Source organism: Zerene cesonia, unplaced genomic scaffold (genome assembly GCF_012273895.1).
Source record: "Zerene cesonia ecotype Mississippi unplaced genomic scaffold, Zerene_cesonia_1.1 Zces_u001, whole genome shotgun sequence".
NCBI lineage: Eukaryota > Metazoa > Arthropoda > Insecta > Lepidoptera > Pieridae > Zerene > Zerene cesonia.
In genome coordinates, this window is record NW_024045131.1 from 3,045,959 (window position 1) to 3,071,167 (window position 25,209).

The window sequence follows — 25,209 nt, forward strand, 5'->3', positions numbered from 1 at the left end:
AGCTCTATGTTATGTACCTTCGTAAATGTGTCATAATAATCGTATTTTCCTTCTTTCTCTATTGAATGGTTTAATGGAAGGCTAACATCATGTTATCTGAGTTCAGTCAGATGAAATAAAGTTAACGCTAACCATATGCCGCTCGCATACGCTCCGTGCATATGATACACAAGATTTCACAAGATTTCACAAGTCATTGCTTTGATTCACCTTTGATAAACAATTTTATACCGTTATAATTAGTTATATTTATCTGTGGTTATAATGGAGTTCAAAGAAATCTCGGCTCCAAGGAGGTTCTATGTTCCTGTGAATAGGGATGTATGTTTATTTTTATATTTTTTTTCGTATTATTTATATTTTACAAATATAGCCTATGTCACTCAGTAAAGTAGCTTTCCGATTGTGAAAGCCTTTTTGAAATCGGTCCAGCAGTTTTTGCGTGAAAACCTTACAAACATACACAAATACAAGAAACTCCTCGTTATAATATTAGAGTAGATAAACTTCTATTTATATAACAATTAATCTTAAATATTTCGACCATTAGAACAACGATCTCTTTAATAATAATAATAATGAATTCAAAATCTTCCTTCAATTTAAAAACAATTTGTGTAATCTACAAATCCGGTGTATCAATTATGATGCAATTGCGTCATTCATTAAGTATCTAAAAGGTCTGATAGCACAAATTTAAATGATGAATTAACGCCCTAGGTATCTATTTTGTGCCTAATAATTATATAGGGTGCTTTTTTATTATTTATTTCATTTTAAATGCAATTATATTTCATTTACATTCTAGGAGCAAGAAATATAAATGATCTAGATTTATATTAGCGACCCGCCCCGGGTGTCATAAATATATATAAGATAAAACTCTTAAATCGCTCTTTCTATTAATAAAACCCCATTGAAATCTAATACGATTTTTAAGATAAGCATAAGCATACAGAAACACAGAAATCGACTTTGTTTTATACTATGTAGTGATGAAGTTATTTTGATGAAGCTTTGCTCATATTAACAATTCGTTCACTCCAAATGTGAAATCTTGAAAACTTTTTGCTCTATATACATATATAAAGCAAGCAATAAAATTTTAACAGCACCCTGTATATAATGACATGAAATCGCGTGCAGCCCCATCGCCCTCGCTTAATTAATATTTATGAAGATAATTATACATTACGATCGATTAATGTTTCCCCGTTTTGCGCTTATGCCCATATAGGGTTATACGAATCTTTCAGATACATCCTAGCACTTTTAAATTACTATGATTTATTACTAGCTGTAGCTCGTGTGGTACCCGGGTAAGTAGTCTATCTGCTAATCCAGAATATAATCTATCTCTGTACCAAACTTCATATAGATACGATAAGCTGTTTTCACGTGAAAGAGTATCAAATCCATATTAAAAAACTTTCGCGTTTAATATTTATGTACCCTATGTATATTAGTATGTATACTGGACATTTACACAGCTCCTCTGTTGGATGAAGCTATTAACAAAGAGAAAAAGAAGAATACTAGTAGGATGTAGACTAAATTAAAATGGTGAAGGAAAACATCGTGAGGAAACCGGCATGTCCGAGAATCAAAAGTTCGACGACATGTGACATCTGCCAACCCGCACTTGGCCAGCGTGGTGGATTATGGCCTGACCCTCATAGCAGGCCTGTGTCCCAGCAGTGGGAACATATAAGGGCTGATGATGATGATGATTGTAGACTAGAAAAAAAGTCCCATTTCCCTATGTGGGGTATGGGGCATTTCATATCTTTTTCACTGTTAAATTTTTAACGACGCTCCCAAAAACCAATGAAGTTTTCAATTCATATGCATAAAGGCTGTGTTTCATAGATCATGTTATATCGTTGGATATTGTATTTTGTAGCATGATGAATATAATTATTTGAATTATTGAAGAATTTCATCACGAGGCGATTCGATCCCGCGTCTTTTTGCCAATCCGTAGCAACGCCTAACCTCTCGGCCACCCGTGATCCCGCCACAGTAATCGAATTTCTTCTACTCTTTCGGTCTTATGTGCCTGAGGGACACCCATGATCATTTTTTTCTTTCAAAATTTCTCATTTATAAAGCATTTCAATGCTATTAAACAAAAAAGACATAATATTTGAATTATTTTCAACAAAAATCTATACCGATTGGAAATGGTCAGATCTAGACCAAATCTAAATAGGACCAGCTTTAAAAAAATAATGATAAAAATCGGTTCTTACATTAAATTAAAAACATAAAAGATACGGTCGAATTAACAAATTTCTTTTCTGAAGTCGGTTCAAAAAAACAAATAAAAGCCACGCTTAAAAAAGTAAGATAAAGAATAACGATCAGGGAATGTGCCCCATACCCCACGATGGGTCATGGGACTTCACTTGTATATATTTGAATTGAAGCTGATTTACAGTCTTTTAAATTCATCTAGGCGTTTAAAGTACTAGGTATACTAACAAGGCAACATAGTCTAGACATTTATAGACAGCAAATAATAGATTTCCTATTAGATAATGAGTCAGACGTAATCACCATGCCTCTGGGATTTCCTTGCATTTCATTGTTAGACGTGCATCATTATAAATACTAGATGAATGTGTAAGCACTATAATTGACTCTTTATTAAAATTTAATTATTAATTTGGTCAAAATCGAGTCTAAAGCAGTCAGTTACTTACAAACACCAGTAAAGCCTATAAGAGCGTGTTAAAAATTGTTACTTAGCGATATTTTTGATCACTTAGGTAACTTATAAATTAAAACAAATATGCTAAAGGCATGGATGTAAATTTTAAATATTGCAAAAAAAGATTTATAATTATTACTTAACTGCAAGACTTTTGGGCTATAAAAAGTTGTTCTAATAAAAAAGCGATTATGTCATAAGAGGTAGTAGAAGATGAAGAGTTAAGAAGAGTTATTGTGAGGTCTTAAAGTAGTACTGATTCCAGTGCTGGAAAGGACAGAAGTTTTCTAGCACTTTCCTTATATCATGACTTTTCTTTTGAGTTTGCGGAGCGAAATGGTTTATGCGATAAGATTTGAGAAAAAAATCTTCAGAAAAAATGCATTTATTCATAAGAACTTGTCATGTGAAGACTGCTGATCGGATACGTATTATACTTTTTGTAGGTAGGTCGGAAAACATAGTCTAAATTTTATCTGTGTAATTGTATTAACCAATATTAATAATCATTGTCAATCATCTAAATTTAATATTATAAATGTGAAAGTAGCTCTGTCTCTTCTTAATGACTGAAGGGCTGAACCGATTGAAGTGAAATTTAGTACAATTATAGCTTGAGACCCGACATAGGATCGTTTTTATTCCGGCAATCGCGCGCACACGAGTGCTAATCTGATAAAAGCATAGGATATATATTTTTACTTTTCCTTTGACCGCGCCTACGAACCCGCGGGCAGAAAGCTAGTCTACTTTCGACACGAAAATCAGCATACATTTATCTATATTTATTATCTGTATTAACAATCCGCTCGTTTCCTGGCCACGCAATGAGTCACAGTGAAAGCGTACTGACGACATCCAATACAATTCGATGTATACGATATGTCTCTGTATATCGACTCCTACGCATCAGGAATTGTCCTTGCTTGTACCGTGACGTCACAATAATTATGTAAACAATAACGCGATGACGTCATCAATACCAGTTTTTTTTTTTATTTCACTAAGCAAAGAGGTTTAATATAAATTAAGATTGTAATAAAATTTACTCATAGATTTTGCAATAATCTTGATTAAATAAATAATAAGCTTGATCCTGTATGGCAAATATCTCTGCTTCGATTGTAGAGGATATTACTTGTTATTTCATTCATTTAAATGATAGTTCTGTATGTATATTACTCTGATCTAATAGTTTTCTTTGAAACTGTCCATGTAATTGTTGCTTCGATATGTCTAATTTCGTTTTTAATTATTGCTCCTTTAAGATGTTTGTCGGTATGTGTATTTTCTTGTTATAATTGTAGTTGACTTTCTAAATTTTGTTTAATTTCTTTCAGTATTGTATTTGATATTCTTTAAAGAAATAAACGTAGTTTCTTAATCCTTTTTGATAAGGTCCGTGAGAATATATTTTGTAGCAGTTCTGAATTATAAAGTTAATAAAATCTTAAACATCTTAATATAATGCTGTATTTAAAAATTTTATTCCTAAAGATTTCATCAACCGATTTTATGAATAAAGTGTCATCGCTACTCACAAAAACGAAGGAGGTTTTGAACTCGACTGTGATGGACTCGACTATTTTTTTATTTCTCTACTTTTTGTTTGCTAGGAAATATTTGGTCTCAACTTAAAATGTGAAATTCTACCCCCAGGGATATCAGGGACCGTTATTAAAGTAAATAATTACGTGTATTTATACGATAACAAGATACGAACGCTACCTTTTAATGTTAGCTTTCTATATTACACAATATGTGCTAACTTATATGAGTTTATGACTATGTAGATTAATTACCATGTTTTACATAATGAGTCGAGTGTTGCCTGTGCAAGAACGTCATTTAGCTACGTATATTCAATAAAATCTAAATATCGCGTCTGTTTGTAATGGACTCGTGAATTTTGATGTACTGTTAAATGTTGGATGTTTGTAACACTGTGTGTTTGATTTATCTTATAGCCGAAACAACTCGATAAATAAACTTACGTATTTTAAATTTACCAGATGATAGATAAATATCAATTTGAGAAAAAAAAAATCTTTAGATTACGCTCTTTCCAAGTTTTCTAAATATGATAAACTAGCGGTCCACCCCGACTTCGCTCGTGGTACATTTATAGCCTATAGCCTTTCTCAATAAATGGGCTATCTAACACTAATATAATTTTACAAATCGGACCAGCAGTTCTTGAGATTAGTGCGTTCAAACAAACAAACAAACTCTTCAGCTTTATAATATTAGTATAGATATATATTTATTTTGTTGATCAGTGACTGCCTTTAAGCGTTATATTATACGTATAATGTATTCGCAAAATGTACAACCCACGCAACATAATGCTTCATGCAAATTGGACAATTATATTGATCATGCACAATAACTATTACGTTTTAAATTGTTACCTAAGATAAAGTCATTAAAACTCATTATCCTGAATCTGAACGGGACTGTTTATATAAAAGGAAGAGTAATAAAATGTATTTATGTGGTAGTCGAGCACGCTTCGGCACGAATTGGGTTAGCTCGCCCCGGGGAAGTACCACACCCGCAGCCGACCGGCGTGAAATAGTATCATAACTGTTGTGTTTCGTTCTGGGAGTGGGGGAACCAGCGGCCCATATCATTTTCCTCACCCTTTCCAATCCTTTCCTTCATTCCTCTCTTCAATCCTTTCGTAATCCATTTCTAATTTAAAGTCGCCAATTCATTTGTAGTGGTGCAGACGTTCAAAGTAAAAATCATGCTCTTTATTTCTGAGTACATTGCATGCGCTCGGGTGTTTGCTTCATTCTAGCTCTAGTTTCATACAGATCAGATGCAAACAACCGGTTATGTTTTAAATAATATTACTAGAATTGCAGGAAGTTATGAGTATCTAGTGTTGCCATTTTCTATTAGAATCTCGCTATATACAACGAAAGAGGTTAATTCTTAACCTCATTAAAAACCTAAAATAAACTTCCTACGAAGTGATGAAATATACATTTTTTTTAATTATCGTAGTCATAGCTGTTGATTATCAGAGTCAAGGTGTAACACGATTCTTAAGCGTGAAAATTTAATGACACTTGTATGATGTACCTGTGCTTGTATTATTAAATGACATTACCATAGACAAGCGCAACTCTGTGGTATCCAGTGTTGCCATATATACATATAAAACTCAAAGGTGACTGACTGACTGACTGACACAGTGATATATCAACAAACCACTAGACGGATCCGCCTGAAATTTGGCATGTAGATATGTGTAATGACGTAGGCATCAGTTAAGAAAAGATTTATAAATATTATGAAGATTAATACTACCCTAAAAGGGATAAAATAGGGGAGGAAGGTTTGTACCATGAAAATTGATTAGGACTGCGCGGGCGAAGCTGCGGGCAACTAGTTTTATATAAACAGCAAGTCACTAGCTACACGAAAGGAGGTTAATTAGACATGCGCAAGACTAAGGGTCTGACCGATTCATTGCTGTAGTGGTTAACGAGTGAGCGTCGAACCGAGGTGCCCCGGTTTCGGTTCCCAGTGGACTCAGAATAAAAATCTCGGTCTGGCAATATACAGATTAGTGAAATGGATGATATCATCTGTCCCATTCTCTGCTATGGGACTAGGGACTGCGCTACTACCTCTGAAGTTCTATTTTTACTTGGTATCCTGTATATTCGATAGGGCCGAGCGCACGCATTTTTTCTTGCTATGAAGCAAGATAAATAAATAATACAGACAGACAGACAGTCTTCTTAGTATGGTCAGTTACCATTTGGGTACGGAGCCATAAAACGTGTAAAAAATATTGACAATAATAAGATAAATACATAACTCGGCTACAAAATTCAAAATCGAATTGAATATCGCATGGTGAATAGCTATATTTTAATAAGTACCAGCTAGTTAGCCGTCCACCAGTTAGACAATTTGTCTTTCTTGCAATAATATGTAGACACTGTAGTATTGTATCCATAGATTTTACGCTTATATACTGGACTGTAGTTTCAGGTTCTACACATGCATTTTTGTAACGCTAACGCCATCTATACTCTACTGACAATAATACTCAATTTCTAAAAGCGCCATCTTCATCACTTGAACTTTGCATATTTGTAATACAATTGTTTTTCAATGAATACTTTTTTTATACATTATTTACGTTTTTTTTTTATTATATTTAAAAATTTAAATGGTTTGAATTTTTTTTATTATATTACCAATAATTGGGAAATGTCAACACACATTTAATGTTGTTTTTAATGTTGGCATCACTGTCAGATTGCTCAACTCCGTGAAAGATCTATGACACACTTTGAGAATTTAGATAATAATTAAAATAGTCGTTCATGTGCATAGTGTGTGTGTATTGTGTGTAAAAAGGGTTCTCCGGAACCTAGTTTGAAATTGATACATAAATTCTAACAACGCGACATTGTGTTTATGTGAAGTGCGCCCAAAAAATTGTGTACCAAGATGAATAATTTTACGAAAACACCGAAAACTACACCGATAACAGATGATTATGATATTTCCAACACAGTCCTTGGCCTTGGAATCAATGGAAAGGTAGGTCCGTCACTAAATAAAATGGGGATTTTCGAAATTTTTGGGAATACACTGCAACAGATTTGTTGTTTACATGCATGACGTAAAGTTCAAAAATACACTTACGCTGATGACTTTGTGGTCGCGCGACAAATTTAATCTGAAATTCTTAAAATCTCAATGCCGTTTGTAATTGCAAAAAAGTTTTATTTATAGAAAATGAGCAATATGTTTTAATCGCTCAACGATTTAATACTTGTTTTAAAGAATTACGTAAAAGTTCGTTTAGTATAGATAATACGATACGATATGTATGCAATGGCGTTAAATCAAATTATTTCCACACACCATTATCAACATCTCTTTTTATGACTATAAAGCATTATACATTATCTTATATACTGTTATAAACAGAAAACATGTTCAGGTTTCACACCTCAACTAAAAAATTTAAAATTATTTTACCATTGGAAAGAAGAATGTTTTTTAATTTAGTTTAATTTAGGTTTTTTTATTTGAATGTGATGTATAAGCATCCAACGCTACACAGCTTTAAGTTAACAATAGTTTCGATGACTTGTAAACTACTTTCTATATAATTTTGCCTAATTACTTACTGCTATATATCCTTAGGCCTTATCGCTAGGTAACAATCGCTACCAGGCAAACCTCACTGATATAACGGCTCAGTTGAGAATTAAAAACAGATAGATTGTATGCAACAATGCAAAGAGAAGGGTACATTGTGTTGATAAATGTATATCAAAGAGATGTGAAGCAAGTACTAAAACAGATTCTAAAATGTTACCATTTTATGTTTAAACACATTTAATGTCAACAACACTCTATAAAACACATAAAGAACATTGTAAATTGGTATAAAACCCACAAAGTTCTTCACTAACAAAACAAAAAGAGAAACCAAGTGAGAACCTACATTATTTTTGGGAATATTGCTTAACTAAATGCATAAGATGATAAATATTTATTTAAATACATAATGCTGTTTTGTGAAATTGTGATAAAGTATTGAACATGTCCATATAGAGATTTATTTGTTTCAACAGCTCTTACCACATACAGACATAATATAATACATTTTAGCATTGAAAATACAAATTAATGCAATATTATTAATATTTGAGTCATTCCTTAGTGCCTGAGCTTAGTATAATCTTTGTAATTTGTTTTTATTTTAGCAAGTCATTCTTTCAAAGCAATATAATATATACTTACTTATTATAAATGACTTATTAAATTATACACATATTTTAATCAAAATATTAATTGATTGTACTTCCTTAGTATCATAAAATTTCTTAAACATTACTATTTGTTACATATCCATTAGAATAATTAATTTTTATTTATGCTATTGCTCCCACTATAGTAGGGGAGCCCAAGAGGGGATTTTGAGATTTGTTGGAGCGTGTCATAAGGGAAGGTAACTTACCCAATCCTAAGTACCTCCAAAAAGTATAAGCAGTTAACATTGGTGGGTGCGCTTAGAGAAGCTGCAGGAAACTCCTACTATTATGTTACCTTAATATGATGTTTCACTGTTAAATTTATTGATTTTAGAAACAAATTCTTCAAATGAAACAAATTAAAAACCAATCTTAGATACACTTTCTAGCTATAAATAATCTAAGCCTTACTTTGTTTCATATATTGATAATATTGTTATTATATTAATAAGCATTTATTGTCTATTGTCTCGAGGTGTTGAAATGTTATTTACTGTAAAAATTCTCTATATGATTTACAGTACATGATAAGTTATTACATAAGTTGAACGACTTAGCAGCTGCAGTGTGAATCATGTCTTGGACATTTATGACGCTTGTGACGCTGTGATGTAAGACTAATTGTTGTTTTATCATTATTTTCGTTGGTTTGTAGAGGAAGGAAGTGAATGTTTGAATAAGAGTGGTTACAAGAGCAAACTTTTAAATATTTGACTTGCTTTGACATTGTTCTTCAACATTTTTATGTTAGACTAGCGACCCGCCCCGGCTTCGCACGGGTGCACAGCCGATACTAAATATATCTCTATTAGAACTAACTAAAGGACCGCCCGCAAAGCGCTAACTAAGTCTTGCTAAATGAAATCGTAATATTATAATTTCACCACAACTTCAAAACCAAACGTCCAATTTTAATCATTCAAAGACCAAATATTATCAACATAAACTGTACTTATTGATGAAATAATTTATTTTGAACATTTTATGGTTATATCTTTTGTAGTTTAGGCAGCGTACGCAAAATAAGTAACTTCTTTGGTTGATTTTTTCCGTTTGTGTCCGAAAAATCGAAAATATCTTACGGAACCCTATTTTTTCCAAAATAAAATATAGTCTATGTTACTCGTGGACAATGTAGCTTTCGAATGGTGAAAGAATTTTTAAAATCGGTCCAGTAGTTTTTGAGCCTAATCATTACAACCAAACAAATAAACAAACACAGTTTTCCTCTTTATAATATTAGTGTAGATTAGTCTCGGATCAGCCTATTTTAACCCTTTATTTATCCCAATGCACAAAGAAGGGAGCTATAATTAGTTGTTTTTTTATCAAATGCCTGAATGCCTGTATCCTCGCTGTGGTTCGATGACTTCCTTTGGTATGTTAAATATTCATAACATCTACCAGACTATGGGTATGAAATAAAACGGCTCGTCTAGTAAAAAACAAATATAAACTATCTTCAATTCAAATTTCGGATGGCCGACAACACAAAATCTTTAAAATAATTATTTTGATATTGTTATTCTCATAGCCAGGTCACAGGCATGAGGGTTGTACAAAATTTTATAAACAAAATTAATACACTGTTACTATTGTTACTCTTGAGCCCGTACGTTAGACTAAGGGGGTTTTTTATTTACTATCGGGCAACTGAGTTGATGGTTCGCCTGATGGTAAGCGATCACCAGGGCTATAGACATATGCAGCGGTAGAACCATTATAAATGTGTTACTTGCTTTAAGCCTTAAGGTATAAGGAAGGGATTGATGTCGAGAATAAAGTAATCGACTGGCAGGGATGAGGAATAGGATATGGGCACTAGCTCCCCCACTCACCAAACGAAACACAGTAGCATGCTTCGTTTTACATACTATGTTTAACATACATATGCTAACTGATGTTACAAAAGGTTGTGGACGGTGAAAACTAACTAGTTACATACTTATTGTAATGTGGAAACCCATTAGGAAGTGATTTATTCAATAAACGCATATTAGGATATTGACAGTTTAATGAACTCCATTGACTTTGTATGATATTAATAAGAAATTTTTAGTGTAACAAAAAACTGAACCACCTCAAATTGTCTGAAGAACTAACTATACTATATTTGAAAATGGAAAAACGAGTTTCTCTGTGATTTTTAAAATGATATATAGATTTATTATATGTATCGGTAATATATATATATATATATATATAGATTTATAGATTACCCCCCACAAACAAAACTGTTCGGATTTGGCTTTACCTATTTGTAATATGGGCACAGATTTTATATTTTAAGTTTTTTTTTTATATATGAGACATGTTATGTTTCATAATGTATACCGCTGTATTATTTAAGTATAATTAATGGTTTCGTCAAGAAAAATTACAAAACAATTGTCATATTAGGAATCATTGCTTTTAAAACGCGTCATAACGACGTAATCGACGCTAAATGTTTGTACGATGGAGGATGTTGGTTGATGCAGACCGTTTAAGGAAATTGTTTATTGTATTTACTGATTTTGGGCCATTCAACAAAAATCCGGCGACAGCATGATTTGCGCGCTTGATGTTTTCAATTGTTTTTTTTGAAGTGAAAACTTCTTTAGGCGCGTTGAGCATTTTGGTAGAGGGTAAAATCCTCGGTTCGCGTCACCGACATGCTAATGATAATAGTATATCTATAGCTATGGAGAGCCAGACTAGCGCACGCGCAGTTGCCTGTGTACACTTATACACTAATACATCGACTATTTCTGACTGTATTATGTGCGCGATGTAACTAATAAATAAAACATAAAAAATTTCATATAATTTTTGCATATAGTTTTAATTACTCTCAACTTAATAGTTCCGTTTTCACTTCTATCGGCAGTCCCACGACTGCTACTGTTTTTTTTTTTTATGACAGTGCAAGCAGATGGGCTTGTGAGCCAGCTGATGATAATGGTCACAACCCCCCAAGCATTTGTAACACTGGCGTTGTCACAAATACAAGCAAATTGTACGCCAAGTGAATCGATCGTCGTTGAAGGATAAGCGCAGTCATAGACATATGGTAGCATTTTTTTTTTATAATGTCGTAGTCAATCTTGATAATTTCCAATCAGTCGCGACGAGCGTCTAAAATAAAATAAAATAAAAAAAAATCTAAAAAAGCCAAGTGGCAATTTGCTAACCTAATACGAAACGTAACGTAAGTAAAACGTTAAGAAAGTAACTACTTTATAATGGATTTTTGCGATTAAATCATTATTTGCCAATTTTTTACCGCGGCTTCGCACGCGTAGTTTAATAGATATCTTATACATGTAAACCTTCCTCTTGAATCACTCTATCAATTAAAATCAACCCCATCAAAATTCGTTGTGCAGTTTTAAAGATCTAAGCGTACATATAGATATATATGTATGGATAGACGCGGGAAGCGACTTTGCTTTATACTATGTAATAAATAGTATATAAGTGTATATGGTCACGGTTAGAGAATTATTTTGAAAATACTTTAGCCCTTACACCATCTGCTAGTAACGTTACGTAACGTAAAATAACGTAACGTAACATGAGTTATATTTTTACGATTGGCAACCCGGACGGTGCCGGCGCAAGCGGATATACAATCAACAATGATGCGTATCGATAGTGGGACACAATGGCGCCATGACGCTGCCGCTGTTTTATCGTTATCAATGGACGAGTTACGATAAGCAGCGACTGAGTGTGAGTTAATGCTTTATCGCCAATTTAATGAATATTCGGGTATCTCCTTGTGATTCAGAAATTAGTTGGCATAGTATGCAGTGGCGGATTTACAAATTTTCAGGGTATAGGCTGAATAGTTTTTGCCGTCCTTGCCTCAACAATTGTCATTTCATACATTATTTTTACAATGCAAGTGGAAGTTCGCTACTCCCGAAATGTGCAATGACAAGCGAGAGAGAAAAGTCATCGACAAAGTTTGTTGCAGGCATCAGCTGAAAACCGTCATAGAAAAATCTTTTTGATTTCTATGAGGTGAAAAAAAAAAAATCGTTCCCCAAATTTGCCGCCCCCAAAATCTGCCGCCCTAGGCTCGAGCCTACTCAGCCTGCTAGTAAATCCGCCACTGATAGTATGAAATACAGGGGAATTGTTATCTTCGAGTCTACATTATGTATGGATACGACTAATGTTGGTGATTAATATTTTTTTATTTTTGGGTGTGTCACCGAATTACTTTTGATTGGGTGATCCGATTTTGATGATTCTTTTCTTATTTGAAAGCTAGTGCCTCCCGTGTGATTGCATTTAAATTTGGTTTGGTTCAGACAATTTTAAGGTAGTTTAATTTTTGTTAAACTAAATTTAATTTTTTATGGACATACTTGACAATTAAACTTATTAACAAATTTAAGACTAATATAGTTTTATTAACATGTATATTATTTATTAGCATACTAGCTTTCCGCCATGGTAAGGAGTAGGTTTTCCCAAGGTCTGGACTATTTGTCAAAATTGGTGAAGTGGTTTAGGTGTGAAAGAATCCTGCATGATTTATGTTCAACAATAAGGAAATTCCATAGAAACTTTCATCCCCTTATCCATTTCAACTTTTTTTACCACTTTTTTCGCAATGATAGTATCCTATGTCCTTTCTCAAAGTTCCCTTTTATCTTCATACAAAATTTCATCAAAATCGGTTCAATGTATTAGGCGTGAATGCGTAACAGACAGACAGAACTACTTTCGCTTTCATAATATTAGTAGTGATATTTTTTGTCCTACATGCTATATCCTACAATGTATGATACGTTGTAGGATATAAGATCCTACAATGTATCCTACATTGTAGGATATGCTAAATTATTCATATATAGCATCAATGTTTTATAACGTGTTAATCTATTTATGAACGCCACGATTTCGTCCGTTTGTGTTTCTATTTATAATATCAACTCATGCGTTACGACTTTGATGTCGGACATCCCCGGATCCCACGATGTTTTTATTATAAACTCATTCTAGTGAAATTAATGTGTATATCAGAGAGACGTGAGCAACGCTTCACGTGCTCGTGTGCTTTTCGTTTGGCTTCGTTCAATGAATGTTTGTGATTTTTGATCAAATTAAATACATATGTACTAGAAGCTCGTCCCGCCTCCGCCCGGACGTCAAGGTTCCCGTTTTATCCCACAAGAGCATTTAATCGGGATTAAATAGTATTCTAGCACCCAATAACAAATTTCATCAAAAGCCGTTCAGTAGTTTCAGCGTGATTGACGGACAAACATCTAAAATTACTTACTTTCACATTTATAATATTAATGTGATAATGTTATATAACACTGTACGGTGTACTTGACCAACACGATAAAACTGCTCTCACATGACACCCTTACTTAACTAGTTTTCCGCTCGCGGCTTCACCTGCGTAGACGATACATACTTGAGAAATTATTTAGGTTAATAAGTATATCCTACTAAAATTATACATGCGTACGCATAAATCTGTATGAAGTTTAGTACAGAGATGGATTATAGTCTGGATTAACACATATTCATATTCACATGGCCACATTCCAGCCAGGTACCACGCGAGTGAATCAGCAGGTTCCAACTAGTACCTACATAATTAACAAAGTAGTTGTTTTATTCAAGAAGTTTTATTTAAGTTAAAAACGACTACGGTTAAGTTAGTAGGAAATAATGTATCATAAGAATGGAAAAGTTGTACGCCAACAATATTGTTTTTAAAACGGTAACCGTTGCTTATAAGCCGTGCTCTTTCACCCTCACGCATAAAATATATTGCATCTCGCTCGCACGCCTCGCACGAGTCAGGCAATTACCGGACTTTCGTATCGCCATACATGTTACTAACTTGTTCGATTATTCTATTTTAAATTGCTCGCCGCAGCCATTATAACTCGATTTATTTTAACATATCAATGCGGGTTTTATCATATTCATAGAACTCTGTAGACTTTAACTAGAAAATACGACTAGGCCTGTATTTCAAATCGTACCGTAAAACATGCGTATTGCAACAACATACATACAAACAAACATGCATTCGCATTTATAATATTAGTGAAGATGTTAGGCGGACTATGACTAGGCTGTAATGAAGTACCAGGAGGTTAGTGCGGCGAGGTGTTTTTGAAAGCAGGAGTGATTCAGTTTGAGAAAAAGACAGCAATATAGTTCGTCTAGCGCCATCACTTTCTTACGCTGGAGTTACGCCTGCTTCAGATATTTAAAATTGGAATAATTGATGTACGGGATGTGACGAGAATGGCCTAACATTCATTTTACTAGCGGTCCGCCTCGGCTTCGCCCGTGGTACATATATAGCCTATAGCCTTCCTTAATAAATGGGCTATCAAACACAGAAAGAATTTTTCAAATCGGACCAGTGGTTCCTTAGATTAGTGCGTTCAAACAAACAAACAAACTCTTCAGCTTTATAATATTAGTATAGATTAATATATGACGTTTGAGCTGCGTCTGTTAGCGGATTGTGACGCTTATCACATGATGCTTGCGTCAAGAACCATTTATTCGTAAGGATAATGATTCATCTTAGAAGGTATACATTATAATCAATACCTACGTATTAACTTTAAACGCTTAACTTTTATATTATTTTTGTAACGTTATCACGCGAAAACCACTGGACCGTTTTTGAAAAAATTTCCTCCATTAGTAACACGTGCGAAGCCGGGGCGAACAGCTAGTCACAAATATAGTCGTAGGTAGGTATTGGGGCCGTACCGCACCGTATACTATATTCTCGTAAGTACGTATATATAAGACTATGTAATAATAAGCAAGAGATTCAGTTTTATCGCGTGGGGGAGTTATAGTATAATTATTTTTATGCTGATAATCACATGTATAAAGTAGGTATTTTGAATTAAATTTGGTACACAAACTCAAATTAAAACATTTCTATTCAACTCGAAGCGCTTTCGAATCGTCACAACGTAGTTTTTATCATTTACCACCAATTGATTAGACATGATAATTGTCATCCCGGAAATCTCACGAGAACAGTACTACGGACTGTACGGGGGAAAACAACCCCGGGACTGTGACCGTCGTACCCCTCGGCTACGCAGACGGAGCCGCGCGTGAAACTCGATAAATGGGCTATCAAACACTGAATTTTTTAGATCGGACCTGTGGTCTCGAGGTTAGTGCGTTCAAACAAAATATTAAAGATGTTATGAAACTCTAATGTACCTACATAATTCATGAAACTTAATGTCTGCAGTGTATTTCTTTTTTGGTCCAAATAAACTTATTTTTATTTATTTATTTTTATTATTATTATCCAGCCGGATTGCTGGTTGTTTCTCGATGTCATATTATGCTAATTAAGCAAGCGTTAGAGATAGTCGTGTACACACATGACGCCCCCACGTGCTTGTGTACTGACATCTGATAAGATAGGCGAGAGACGCAGTACGGTGTGTTTGCGTTAGCGAACAGACAGCGTCGCGCCCCGGGTTCGTCCGGTTCATTGTAACTATATGTATGCCTAGAGCGTTGTTAAGGTAGGAGGGAGATATTTTACGTGATATTATAATATCTTAACTAGCTGCACCCGGCAAACGCTGTTCTGCCTTACTCTTATCTTAGTATGAAAAATAGATGTTGGCCGATACCGGATAAGCACAAAAAATTTCATCAAAATCGGTCAAGCCGTTTCGGAGGTGTATGGCAACGAAAACTGTGACACGATAATTTTATATATTAGATATATGTCAATTACGTGTCAGGTTATTTGTCCGCGATGGACTTCTTAAATACTAGCTGTTCGCTCCGGCTTCGCCCGTGGTACGAATACAGCCTATGTCACTCAGTGATGATGTAGCTTGCTAATGGTTTAAGAATTTTATAAATCGACCCAGCTGTTTTGTTGTGAAAACGTTACAAACATATAAAAATACAAAAGTTTCCTCTTTTTAATATTACTGTAGGCAATGGGCAGCAGAATATTTTGGTAGTTAGTTATTTATTTCACACTAGCTTTCCGCCCGCGTCGTCACTCGCCGTATCAATGCATAACACGGAAACTCCCGGGGTTCTCCCATCACTGTTCCCGTCCAACGTCCTCATCTATATGTCCTTTCTCGGGGCTTAAACTATATCTATAACAAATTTCAATCAAATCAAGGTGCAGTGGATTAGACGTTAAGACGACATGTGCGGACGGAGGTAATTTCTCATCTATATAATACTCGTAGAGACGATACAAATATCTATATCCAGTGTTGTGTATGTGAATCGAGCAATAAACAAACATACTGTTTACATTCTCGGAAACGATAGTGAATTTGCGTTACAAACGCTTCTTGGAAATTCTTTTATACGTCTAACAAATTTATTTATTTTCTATGTACCTACGCTTTATTGTTCTGGAAAAATTACAAAGTGTAATTAACCTAGGTACCTACTAACATTGTCATAAATGGCCCTGTCGTTAAATAGCGATTTCATCCAGACAACCGGTTGCACAGAGATGTTGTGTGATTACAAATTGTGTAGTTAACTGTTAAAATAACTAAGTACTTAAACAATATTTTTTCATCCGTATTTCCTTTTCGTTCAGAAACTTGCGAGTCCTTAAGCGTAAAATTGTATGATTATGAAATAAATATATAATCTTCAAACGATTGCAACCCCATACCTTTTCTTTTAATTTGTATAATAAATAGATAAAATGTAATAAAAAATTCTTTATTTACCTTTACAATCATTAAATTACCGAGTAGTATTAACGTTGTGAAGGACTAGTGTCTGAAGTAGGTCGTAAAAGACCTGTAGTACAGATCACTACCAGTAGGAAAGGTAATGATACAAATAAGAAAAATAACAAAAATTGCACTTAAGCTAAAATGTATTATATAGTAGGTACTAGTGGTCCGACCCCGCTTCGCCCGTGGTACATGTGTATGGAAAAGGCAAGGATTGGGAAGGGTAACCTCCACTGACCCTATGAAACACTGTAGCATGCTACCATTACACGACGCTTTTCTCTGGGTTGTGTGATGTACCTTCCTCGGTGCGAGCTGGCCCCACATTCAATATCTATAATTACCTGGTTATCGAGTTATCCTTCCTACTAATATTATAAATGCGAAAGTTTGTAAGGATGTGTGTGTGTTTGCTGCTCTTTCACGCATAAACTACTGAACCGATTGCAATGAAATTTGGTACGTAGACAGCTGGACAACTGGAATAACATATTGGCAACATTTTATCCCGATATTCCTACGGGATACGGACTTACGCGGGTGAAACCGCGGGGCGCAAGACTAGCTGTCTTGACATATTATATATGCGCAATCTACAGCCCTGTACCCTGCAATTTCAGGTGGTGGAATGCAAAGAGAAGAGAACAGGCATGCGGCGTGCATTGAAGGTTCTGCACGACAGTCCGAAGGCGAGGCGCGAAGTCGAGCTGCATTGGAGAGCGAGCGGATGTATGCATATCGTTGAGGTGAGATTACATTGGGACCCACTTCGAAAGGGGTTAAGAGTTTTTTACCTGGTGTTTATGAGCAAATTGAGTTATCGTCTACATGACGTCATCGTCGTCATCGTCACGTTTAATAAAGTGGTTTTTTCAGCGGAAAATTTCGCCTTCTCATCGAATTATTTTTAGATTACGTTTAATTTTAGTCTGAAATTTCTGTGATAGGTTTCACAGAAATTAGAGAGGTTTTACTTTATGAAGATAGTTATTTTCGAATAATGAAGCGTATCTAATTATGGAAGCCTTTTCTTCATTAATTTATAGCTATCGTTCGTTGTTATGTTCGTTATTTCATCATAATCATCATCATCAACATTCCATATATGCTCAGACCAACATCCACCACGCTAACACTTAATTTGACTCCCAAACCGCATTGTATTCCTTCCAGATCACAGACGTGTATGACAACACATATGGCGGCAAGCGGTGCCTCCTCGTGGTGATGGAGTGCATGGACGGTGGTGAACTGTTCCAGAGGATACAGGACAATAGGGAAGGCGCGTTCACCGAGCGGCAGGCGGCTGAGGTACGTGGGATGTGATGAAAAAAAATGTTGAGATGGTCGAGTGATCGGATGAATTTAAGAAGTTTGGAATGCAAAATCCATATTATTATACATCACTAGCTGTTCGCCCCGGCTTCGCCCGTGGTACATATATAGTCTATGTTACTCGTGGATAATGTAGCTTTCGAATGGTGAAAGAATTTTTAAAATCGGTCCAGTAGTTTTTGAGCCTATTCATTACAACCAAACAAACAAAGTTTTCCTCTTTATAATATTAGTGTAGACAAACTTAAATGTGATAATTGTGATCACTTCGAATAGGTACTAATCACACTTTACGCTAATATTATGAATGTGAAATTTTGTTTATTTGTCTGTCCGTCAAGCAAGCTGTAACTGCTGAACGGATTTTGATTTAATTTGGTATACGGATAGTGTATGAGCTGACTTGGGTGATAGGATACTTTTTAATAAAAGCTCCTTTGGGATAAAACAGGAATCATGATATCCGAGCGGAGCCGGGACGAGCGTCTAGTGTTTCATATTTATACGTTAAAGTGATGAATTAATATGAATGCAAACGTTTAAGTGAATAGTGATGAATGTATGTATTATATACTTGATGCTTACTGATTTTCCTTTTATTTTCCTTGATAAAAAAAGGATTCAAAATGGAATTTAAAAGTAATAATAATAAAGCATTGCTGTGTTCTCCTTCACGGATTGTACGATGTAATAATCCAGTTAAACCTTATCTAATTAATCATATCGCCACCGATAGTCTGCAATTGCGTTGCGACATTTTCAAAATCTCATCATTTTTATTATTTTTCTTATAATGAGTTCAAGTTTATTTGTTAAAAATATCTAAATTCATTATTTCATTATTATATTGAAGATATATACATAAATAAAAAAAATGAACAGAAAATAACTGGAAAAGTAGATGTATCTATAATATCTTTTACCAGCTGCGCCCCGCGGTTTCACCCGCGTAAGTCCGTATCCCGTAGGAATGTCGGGATAAAAAGTTGCCTATATGTTATTCCAGTTGTCCAGCTGTCTACGTACCAAATTTCATTGCAATCGGTTCTGTAGTTTTTGCGTGAAAGAGCTGCAAACACACACACATCCTTACAAACTTTCGCATTTATAATTTTACTTGCTGCGCCCCGCGGTTTCACCCGCGTAAGTTCGTATCCCATAAGAATTTCGAGTTAGAAAGTTGCTTATATGTTATTCCAGTTGTCCAGCTGTCTATGTACCAAATTTCATTGCAATCGGTTCAGTAGTTTTTGCGTGAAAGAGTAAGAAAGATACATAGACATACAGCCACATACAGTCAGTATGTAGGACGATTCTAATGTGTGGGAATTAAATATCCATTGTTTATATCATACTACCCTCGACCGCAGATAATGCACTCAATATGCGTCGCCGTGCGTCACCTGCACGACTCAAACATCGCCCACCGCGACATAAAGCCCGAGAACTTGCTCTACACGAGTGCGGCGCCGAACGGTATACTGAAACTGACCGACTTCGGCTTCGCGAAGGAGACGCTGAGTCACGCGGACACGCTGCAGACGCCCTGCTACACGCCCTACTATGTGGCGCCCGAGGTGAGATATGATGTCATCCGCGTCGGTAATGTCTGATCCGTTGGTAATGTCAAAAATATCTCTAACATCTGAAACGTTAGCAATGTCATTACTGTCACCAATGTCATCAGCGTCAGCAACGTCCGAAACATTCTTATGCCAAAAACATCACTAACGTCGGTAACGTCTTAAATATTTTTAATGTCAGGACCATCGGTTATGTCAAAAACATCACTAACGTCAGGAACATTATCTATCGCCGTCAGTTATGATATTATTATTAAATTGGTAATCCTTTCTAATAAGCATCAGTAAGTTAACCGTTATAAACATCAGAGACGTCACAAACACCCGCAATGTCACTAACGTCATCGACGTCAGTAGCATCACTAATGTCATTAGTGTCGTTAAATGCGACTAGCACCACTGATGGTTAACACTCGCATACGCAGTGTCGGACCTTCTGTGAAATATAACTTGTGGAATTCTTCGCTTTTCCTTTAGTCCGCTAGTTCGCCCATGATCTCACAGCAATGGCATATCTTCTACTTTTTGGTGTTTGGTGCATGGTGGGTACCCCACGGTATCCATTAAAATGTTACTTTAAACATCTCATCCATCCAAATTAAATAGTTTGAGCATTAACACATCCGCTGTCATTAAAAAACATAAGGCATCCACTGAAAATCAGTGTTAGTACGCTGAGTGGCAGGCCTAATTAAGGCACATATATATTTTAAGTATAATAAGTGACCTTGTTATATTTACCATCGTGTATGTTCTTTCATCCACCACCACCACCATCATCATCATCATCATCATCATCATCATCATCATCATCATCATGTTTAATAGGAAGTTGTTGTCATTTGGTCCCATTTTGGAATTTCGATTGGAATTAAAGTCATCATACTTTCGCTGTCAACAAATAAATTAATTATTCACGCTTCCAGGTGCTAGGGCCGGAGAAGTACGACAAGTCCTGCGACATATGGTCCCTGGGCGTCGTTATGTACATACTGCTGTGCGGTTTCCCGCCCTTTTATTCGAACCACGGGCTGGCCATATCGCCGGGGATGAAAAAGGTGTTTGTATATCTGTACTCATTTAGGATAAGAGAAAGGATAAGCATTTGGTAAGATAGGAGCTTTTTTGTCGTTAGGATTGAGCTCGAATTGTACTGTAAAGTATTTGGCCGATTTTTGAAACTTATTTCACCATAGTATAGCTACATATGTTGGAGAATGAACAATTAGCACGATTGATTAATGTGGTAGGTTTTTTTATCTTAATATAATGTATGAATTACTTGTCCGCGATGGACTCCAAAACTAATCAACTAGGATAGTTTATATTATTTCAATTACGATAAATGGCTACCCGGGTGGAGCCGGGGCGTGAGGCAGTATTTTATATTTTTCTCGTAGCTTACTTCGTTAAAAAAAAGCTCATAAAAAATACTATCACAAACATTGAGAAGTGGGGAACCCAGATAAAAGGGGCAAATTATTTCGACAGTTCACATTTCTCAATTTTTGAACAAAATTTTTCTCGATAATTCATTCACTTTTTTCCCTGAAGCGTGATCGAATGCTGCCTCGTGATCAGAATTTTATTTAATAAAAAAAATTTTTTTTTGCTTTCGCTTTCGCTTTTTTCCATTTATTTATTTTTTTGTTTTTGTTAATAAGTTTTTTCTCCCCGCTCCCAGCGCATAAGACTCGGCCAGTACGACTTCCCCGAGCCGGAGTGGTCGAACGTGTCGGCCGACGCCAAGAACCTGATACGCGGCATGCTGTCCGTCGATCCGGCGAAGCGGCTCACCATACACCAGGTGGGGGTGACTTTTCTGACAGTCCGACTCGTTATCGTGCGTTATATACGCGGCAGTTTAATATATTCAAACTGAAACTCAAATGTTTATTTATTTCTTGTCTTCCCAGAGAATTACAATATGGGTACATTTAAGAGACGAGTAAATAGGCACCTTCTAGGTAGACGTCACTTACCAACATAGATCGCGTCTCCGCTTCCCATCAGGTGGGACTGCGGTCAAACGTCTGCCTATCTCTAATAAAAAAAAACTTAAATAAAATATTAGTTAAATTGAGACTTCTTATAGAAGTACTTTTGAATCGTCATATTACACAGTTATAACATTTACCACCGGTTTGGAAGGCAGTTTCTAAAGAGAAGAGCCGACAAGAAACTCTGTAGTTGCTCTTTTAAAATAATATGTACATAACAATGATGCCAAAGAACTGTCCTGTGGTCCTTAAGCGACAACATTCCGTGGATTTTTATATTCCATATTACAAATGTATCTCCTATATAGGTAATTTTTTTTTTTTGTGTTTTAGAAATGATTTCTTTTTTGTTTTTAAAAAATGAATGAATTAGTCACATATCGAATGTATCTCAAACACATGTGATCTGTTTTTAGTTATAGAATTAAATGAATTATTCAGATAAGGAAGTTATCTCCTACGCATTTCTATGTAAGTTATAAAAAATGTATGAATTAGTGACATTAAGGCACTGACTGTCGTCGCGCAGGTGATGTCCAGCCCGTGGGTGCGGCAGCACGCGCGCGTGCCGCAGACGCCGCTGTACACGCACGCGGTGCTGCGCGACGCGGGCGACGCGTGGGCGGACGTGCAGGACGAGATGACGCGCTCGCTCGCCACCATGCGCGTCGACTACGACCAGGTGCGTGCCGGGCTTCCGGTTTTATAGCTTGTGATGTAATCGCGTGTGTGTTTTTTTTTTTTTTTGTTGTAATCGGCCAGTGATTGAGTGCAGTTTTTAGTTTTGCTTTTTTCTTTGTCGTGATAGTGTTTCTTTTTGCTGCCAGTGACTTTTTTTTTATTGCTAGTGACTGGTTGTGGATGCCAGTGATTTTTTTGAAGTGAAACTTCTTTAGAATCGTTGTGATTTCAAACATGATGCAACGGAAAAACGACAGGTAAGGGACACCAATACACAAATGTATAAATGAAGCTGGGAAAGAATGAGACAGAAATATACATACATACTATTTTATATTTTATTCATCTCGTTCTTTTGTAGATTTACTGAAGTTTCACTTCTATCGTGAAGTTTCACTTCTATCGTGTATCGCGTGAATCGCACACACACCTTTTTTTTTTTTTTTTGGATCACTAGGGACTAGTTTGTAGCGCCAGTGACTGGTTGTGGGTGCCAGTGACTTTTTTGGAGTCACCAGTGGCCTTTTTTTAATCGCCTGTTATTTATTTTCTATGTGGATTGGGTGGAGTGTGACTTTTTGACGTTGGCCACCGTACATTTTTAATGACTTGTTTTTGTGGTATACTGAACTATTTTTAGATAATATTTAATGTTTATGATATTATTTGTCTACGTAAACTATTATTTATCACATTTTTCACTTCCAGGTCCAAATCAAAGCGTTGGAGCAGAGTAACAATTCACTTTTGAACAAGAGAAGGAATAAAGTAGGTGCTTAATTTACTTAGGTGTAACTTGGACTTAGCGAATGGTGTAATGAATATGATATACAAAAAAATATATACCGCTTATGTAAAAATGAGTCTATATTCTTTATAAATAGCCAAAAATGTATATTTTTGAACTGATCTAAAGAAAATTAAAATAAAAGCGTTCCTTTTAGAAAAAAAAAATATATGCATATAATAAATTAACAGTATTAAATTTATTAGTTTTTTTTTGCATTTTTGGCTAATTATTTAAATATTGATCTAAATAATATTAAGAATAACGCATTCGAGGATTGATTCAATTATATTAAATCAGTCCAATTATCTTTGAAATTTCATCCGAAATGTCTAAAGGGCATTTTTTTTTTCTGCGGAATGGTTATACCTAGTATATTTAATTATAATTATATACATATTAATAATGCACAGTTGATAATAAGTTAATTATTCTGGTGCTTTTTCTCAGTTTTGTTTTTGGTGAATACTAATTTTTTAATACTTGTGGATTTTGACAAAAACATCTTATATTAATATATTTCGTTTCATTATATTTTGTCCATTGGCAAGATACAAAAGCATATTATATCATCAAATCTTACCATATAAAACAATTATAGAAAAAAAAAATGAAGATGTCATACAATAATAATTATTTATAATTATTTTTCGTTTTCTCTTTTTTTTTCAGAATTCGCAAGTAGAAACAATGACTAAAATAATATATTTCCTATAACTAATGAGCGCCAACTGGCGGTCGAATTCGCAACTAGGGAGAAACTAATGATATATATAAGACCTTATTTTAGTTTTAAGCCCAGCGCGCGAAAGGGATAGCATCACACAAACGTCACACGGTTAGGTTAGAGTGAAAGAGACGGTATGATGTACGCTCGTGTATTGCGTACAGATTTTTACAGTACGTAGATGTGTAGTTTTTTGTGATTTTTTTTTGTTCACACAGATTATATAATATTATTGTCGTATGCTTTGTTATTTAGTATGACTTATCTTTATTATATAATATAATTTATTTTTTTGTTTGCAATATCAGTGTTGGTTATAATGAATATATAAGATTATAAATCAAAAGAAAATATTTTCATATTGCAATGGGTGATTCGAACTTGTGATCTTTTTTTTCGGATTTTTTTAAAGAATTTTCTTTCATAAAGATTTTCTATTTTTTTTTTTAAACAGAGATGTATGTGTTCGATTTAAATATATGGATAACCTCATTCGATGGTAATCCTCATTGTATGCTGCTACTGAAAAATAAATCTTTCAATGTCTGAATGTTTACATTATGTATGTAATATACAAAAAATACTTGTAAAATTTTTATCACTGGCATTTTTCATAAAAGAACTTTAATTTATACGTCAATATATATTATGCATTAATTATATTTATATAATCGAGGTTGTGATGACAACGCCTTACGCTCAAAAAAAAATCATAAATATTTGAGATATTTTCAAATGAAAAGTCAATTTATATAACACTAGCTGACCCGGCAAACGCTGTTCTGCCTTACTATTATTATCATTTAGGGGGATAAAAAATAGATGTTGGCCGATTCTCAGACCTACCCAATAT

The 25,209-nt window shown here is 34.9% G+C and overlaps 1 protein-coding gene across 2 annotated transcripts; it reads left to right on the top strand.

Annotated features, from left to right (window-relative positions):
- The first annotated feature begins 7,036 nt into the window (after window positions 1-7,036).
- Window positions 7,037-25,080, top strand: LOC119838215 (MAP kinase-activated protein kinase 2). Of its 2 annotated transcripts, XM_038364064.1 has the most exons (9): window positions 7,037-7,282; window positions 17,864-17,989; window positions 18,417-18,554; window positions 19,949-20,155; window positions 21,088-21,219; window positions 21,846-21,968; window positions 22,691-22,843; window positions 23,551-23,610; window positions 24,302-25,080. In XM_038364064.1, exons 1-9 carry the CDS (start codon window positions 7,190-7,192, stop codon window positions 24,344-24,346), a joined length of 1,077 nt encoding a protein of 358 aa, XP_038219992.1. In that variant the 5' UTR covers window positions 7,037-7,189; the 3' UTR covers window positions 24,347-25,080. The 2 variants fall into 2 exon arrangements, with proteins under 2 accessions (XP_038219992.1, XP_038219993.1); XM_038364065.1 differs by lacking the exon at window positions 24,302-25,080 and having other exon boundaries at window positions 23,551-23,681.
- The last annotated feature ends 129 nt before the right edge of the window (window positions 25,081-25,209 follow it).